Source organism: Triticum dicoccoides, chromosome 2A, assembly GCF_002162155.2.
Source record: "Triticum dicoccoides isolate Atlit2015 ecotype Zavitan chromosome 2A, WEW_v2.0, whole genome shotgun sequence".
Classification (NCBI taxonomy): domain Eukaryota; kingdom Viridiplantae; phylum Streptophyta; class Magnoliopsida; order Poales; family Poaceae; genus Triticum; species Triticum dicoccoides.
This window is the reverse complement of record NC_041382.1, coordinates 34,646,892-34,652,324: the sequence shown is the minus strand read 5'-3', so window position 1 is coordinate 34,652,324 and position 5,433 is coordinate 34,646,892. Positions and strand designations below refer to the sequence as shown.

Sequence of the window (5,433 nt, the reverse complement as noted above, 5' to 3'; positions counted from 1 at the left end):
CACGAGCAACATAGCAACTAGTCAAACCCACAGCCTACTTGTGCAGGTGTAGCTTGGCTACTTGCCAGGCGGTCTTTGGTTACTCCAGTGCTCATGTTCATCTACCTAATTAATCACTAGTAAGATTGTTGCGCTAATTAACCAGCTATCATCCACGTTACAGTATAAATGCTGGATCGGTAGGCGCACCGACCGCACAGGCGCACACACGGGACAAGGAAGGGATCACGGGAGAGCTGGCCTGTTACACTTGCTCGTTGCTACCCACCTGCCGTTTGCCCGTGCTCTCAAGTCTCAACATACCACCTCTTGCACCTAGCTAGTAGTTATGGACTCTGCGGCGGCACCTCTTCTTCCTCCTCCCCGGGCCATGAAGCCCACGGCGGTCCTCCTGCCATTGCTGCTGCTCGCCGCCTCGCTCGCTCCACATGCTTCCTCCGGTGAGTGCGCTCCTCCCTGCAAGCTTGCACACATGCATCTATCAACCGATCAATGCTGCAGGCGTTGCCTTGTATAGCATGGCCGACGCCTTACTGATTTTGATGCCACTTAATTTCGCCCTCCGTGCAGCTGACGGGGTGCGCTACGACTACAAAGCCTACACTGAAGTACGCTGCACCGTCTCCATCGATCTCTCTGAATAAAACTCTGCTTCGCGCCGTACGTCTCTATCTCACTGCGTTTTTCTGCTGCTTCTTTCTTCTTTGCAGTGCAAAGGCCACCCTGAGCCTGCACTGTACAACGGCGGCATCCTCCGGTGGGCCAAGAAAATCAAGGACTTCAGGACGGCCGACGAAGGCAACTACTCGCCGTCCTTCGTGCTCTACAACATGTCCGCCGGCATGGCCTACAGCTTCTCATGTGAGTTTTTTTTCCTTGATAAAAGTAACACTCTGTGAATTTTTGGAAATCTGGAAATGCCATTTGAAAACCATATACAAAAGTTCAAAAAACTATCTCAAAATAGATTTGCGACTTACGTACTTGGGAGAACAGAGTGTTACTCCGTTGGTATGGCGTGCGATTGTGCATGCAGTTTTTGGCTTTTTGCACATCCGTGCACTTTTCAACTTGAAATCCAACACGCTTTGTGAAACTGATAACGAAGAGTCCAACTGAGTTTGGACATTTTATAGAGTTATAACGCTGTCAGTTATTCGTATTCCTCCAACAGTTTGTCCCTTTCGCGAATTCAGTGAGTATGTACTACGTAGTATTTTTTTGACGTTCATTTTATTTTATTTTTTGAAGCCCGAGAATTAATGTAGCATTTGAAGTTGAGAATTTGCGCACGACATTGCCTGATCCTACAGTTATGTTAGTAATAAGATATATTTTTTCGAGGAACCGGCAGGAGCACTGCTTTTTCATTTCAGACGAAAAAGAGGGTTTATGTACAAATGTCAGTAATAAGATTCATAAAGCTTTTACTGAACTGGTCTGCAGCTCAGAGCGGGAATGCCTACATGTTGAGAGCGTCAGATTTCAGATGTACTAACGTAACACAGACAACTGAGGACCCAAAGAGAGCAAGTGTCTGCACAATTGGTCCAGTCCACCCAAACCTGTCCAGGTTTTACAGAACTGTAGTTCAGAGGTAGGAGTAACTTGCAGGTGGTCATCAGATCTCAGAGGTCCAACCCACCCAAACTTGTCCTCGTTTTCGCCAATACTAGCAACACATACATACATACATACATCCACACACACACCGGGAAGATTGAGAAGCGGACAGTCCAAGGGAATGAAACCAATCACGGAGGGAGGCTCTCGCTGGATCCAGCAGCTACGTAGCAGAAACGGGCAGGAGGTAGCGGGCGCGGAGAAAGACGGGCGAGGCAAGGAGCCATAGCCAGCGACGACCGATCGAGTGAGTGCTGGTACCGGTACGTGGTGGGGGCGACGACGGCGACGGAGATTCTTCCCGCGCGCGCATACAGATACAGATACAGATACAGATACAGATACAGGTATGGGTGGGCGCGCGAGACAAGAAAGCTCGGGGCAAAACCAATAGGTGGCGACGAGGGCGCGCGGCGGGCGGCCCGGGCAGATGAGGCACGTCGTATGCGCACCAGCCGGCCGCCGTCCTCACACGCGTGCCGCCTATGGCCGTGGGTGGGTGGATGGATGGATGGATGGGCGCACAGTGCGCATCGCTGCTCTGCATGTGGACACTGCATGGACCAGCGATCGATCGTTTCCTTTCCTTCATTCATTCCGATGCTCATTCCGATTCCGATGGTAGGGAGCGGACGGACGCGTGCGCTTGTGTGACCACGCCCACGCATCGAGTGAGATCCACACTGAGCACCCAGCGGCAGGCGAGGGAGAGGCGAGCGCTAGCTTTTGTAGGCTTGTGCGTGTATTGGCGGAGAGGGTGGCGGTGGCGAGAGGAAGTGAGCTCATTGGGTGATTCGGGTGGGTGGACGGCGCCCCAGATTGGGCAAAGGCATGCGTGCTCATGCTCTTTCCACCACGAACCTTTTTTACTACTACTAGTACTACTGGGCTGTGAGCTGGAGTTTGTGCACCTGTATCATGAGCTATTTATACCTGTATCATGACATGATGGTACAGTACAGACCTGTGTGCACCTGCACACTCCCTCCTTCCCCAGAATAGATAGCGCATAAACTCAGTTAAAAAAGGTCAAATATTTCTAACTTTGACAAAAGATATTCAAAAAATATATCAACAGCTATTAAATAAACACATTATTAAGATATATCTAATGGTCAACAATGCTTTTATATTTATATTTTGGGTCTGTCCCAAGTTATTGCAAGTCTAAGTGACTCATAAACGCAGAACAAAAGGAAAGAAAAAGAAAAAAAAGTGCCCACATGAAACTTCGCGTCAAATCTAGATGTGTAATACTCAGGACACATCTAGATGTGCTTTATCAAAACCGTTATATTTTCATATCTATGCCGCGCCTGTTCAAACTTAGAAAGCAATGATCTTTTTTATTCGGTTTATACCACACAAATGTGAAAACCATGTTTGTATGCATGTTCGCCTTAAACATGTTTTTTTTTTGCACCACTCCACCCAGCTTTCTGCAGTCTTTTTTGATTTCTGGCAAATGTAGTTGATGAGCGTTTGAGTCCCCGTTGAATGATAACTTTGTTGTCTTTGTGGTACTCAACCCGATTCCCTCTTCCTAATGCAAAAGCAGAACACCTGCTAGTTCCGTAATTACACATATGTTTTTAGCAATTTTGGTGTCATAAGTTCATTTGTTCACCATGATTTGTCAATGTGTTGAAATGCTCGAGTGATCTATCTTCTAGGCTGGGTGAAATTCAATGGGCCAGGAACTATCCACGTGAAGGCCAAGATCATGTCACTGGACAACGCTGGATCACAGTGCCTGGGCACGGCTCTGGTGCGGAACGACTGCTGGTCCTTCCTCAAGGGCGGCTTCACCCTCAACTCGCCGTCACAGACGTCTGTTCTCTATTTCCAGGCGAGGCCCGCTTGAACGAATCATCAGTAAACTTAAGATAAAAAAGATATGATCGAATGGCAGCTCATGCAATTTTCTCTGTTGATTCATTCTCTGCAGGCAGCAACCGCGAATGCGTCCATGGTCTCGATCAGAAGCGCCTCGCTGCAGCCGTTCTCGCCCGAGCAATGGAGCCAGCACCGGGAGGACCGCATCCAGCTGATCCGAAAACGGTTCGTGAACGTGCACGTGTCGGACAGCAGCGGCGCCCGCGTCGTCGGCGCCAAGGTCGCCGTGCACCAGATGAGCAGGGACTTCCCCTTCGGCTCCGCCATCAGCAAGACCATACTCGGCAACAAGCCATATCAGGTATCGGGACTGCTAAATCTCGTACTTAACCAAGTCTCAGTTGATGTTTCACTCATGAAACCTTACATAAAGATCTGTGTAAAAGAAATCAAACTTTTTCTTTCTTCCTTTTTATATATTCTGTGACTTGACTGAGCGAAAATCCTATACGCACGGACTGTTACGGAGCATTACAGGCCTGTTTCCAAACAAATCTCCCCCCCGCCCTCCCTCCCTTGATTTTCAGTGGGGGTGGGCCCGTCAGTTTATTTTCATCCAATCAAAATCAGCCAAGTAATCCACTCCATAATACTCTGTAAAAATAATCCGTGCGTGTAGCATTGCTCCTTGACTGAGACTTGGTTAAGTCTCTCAATCGACTAAGATCTAGCCATACATATCAGTTATTCCTACGTCGTCAATCATGCCATGATCACCGTGTTTGATTCCTACGTCGTCGATCATGCCATGATCACTGTGTTTGTTATCAATGTCGGAATAACTGATGAAGAACTTTGCATTGGTGCAGGACTGGTTCAAGAAGAGGTTCAACGCGGCGGTGTTCGAGAACGAGCTCAAGTGGTACGCTACGGAGCCGGCGCCGGGGAAGGAGGACTACGCGCTCGCCGACCAGCTGCTGCAGTTCGTGCAGTCCAGCGACGCGGTGGCGCGGGGGCACAACATCTTCTGGGAGGACCCCAAGTACACCCCATGGTGGGTCAAGAACCTCACCTCCGCCGACCAGCTCCGCGCCGCCGTGGCCGGCCGCATCGAGAGCCTCCTCTCCCGCTACAAGGGCGACTTCGTGCACTGGGACGTGAGCAACGAGATGCTCCACTTCGACTTCTACGAGTCCCGCCTCGGCCGCAACGCCACCACCGACTTCTTCCGCACCGCCAAGCGCGCCGACCCGCTCGCCACCCTCTTCCTCAACGACTTCAACGTCGTCGAGGTCTGCGACGACCTCAGCTCCAGCGCCGACTCCTACGTCTCCCGCCTCCGCCAGCTCGCCGACGCCGGCGTCACCTTCGAGGGCATCGGCCTCGAGGCGCACTTCGCGAAGCCAAACATCCCCTACGTCCGCGCCGTGCTCGACAAGCTCGGCACCCTCCGCCTCCCCATCTGGCTCACCGAGGTCGACATCAGCAACGCCCTCGACCCCAAGACCCAGGCGGCGTACCTGGAGGAGGTGCTGCGGGAGGGGTTCGCGCACCCGTCCGTGGACGGGATCATGCTCTGGACCGCCATGGACGCCAGCGCCGCCTGCTACCAGATGTGCCTCACCGACGGCAACTTCACCAACTTGCCTGCCGGGGACGTCGTGGACCGGCTGCTCGGGGAGTGGCAGACTAGGGAGGTCCTCGGGGCCACCAACGACCGCGGCTCGTTCAACTTCAGCGCCTTCCTCGGGGAGTACAAGCTGTCCGTCACCTACCTCAACTCCTCCGCCGAGGGCACCTTCTCGCTCGCCCGCAGCGACGACACCAAGCACATCACCATCCGTCTCCAGCCATGATCCATATCATGCATGTATACGTACTGATCGAGCTTTTGTATTTACTAGAACTTGAGATGGATTTGTAGCAGGTCAGATGCCACGCAGATTTATTCAATTGTGTTGACATATAAATGCA

The 5,433-nt window shown here is 51.4% G+C and overlaps 1 protein-coding gene across 1 annotated transcript; it reads left to right on the top strand.

Moving 5' to 3' along the window:
- The first annotated feature begins 230 nt into the window (after window positions 1-230).
- LOC119352972 (endo-1,4-beta-xylanase 5-like) lies at window positions 231-5,433 on the top strand. The gene is made up of 6 exons (XM_037619557.1): window positions 231-440; window positions 571-608; window positions 711-861; window positions 3,297-3,472; window positions 3,572-3,820; window positions 4,329-5,433. The coding sequence occupies exons 1-6, from the start codon at window positions 329-331 to the stop codon at window positions 5,313-5,315; spliced, it is 1,713 nt and encodes a 570-aa protein (XP_037475454.1). The 5' UTR covers window positions 231-328; the 3' UTR covers window positions 5,316-5,433.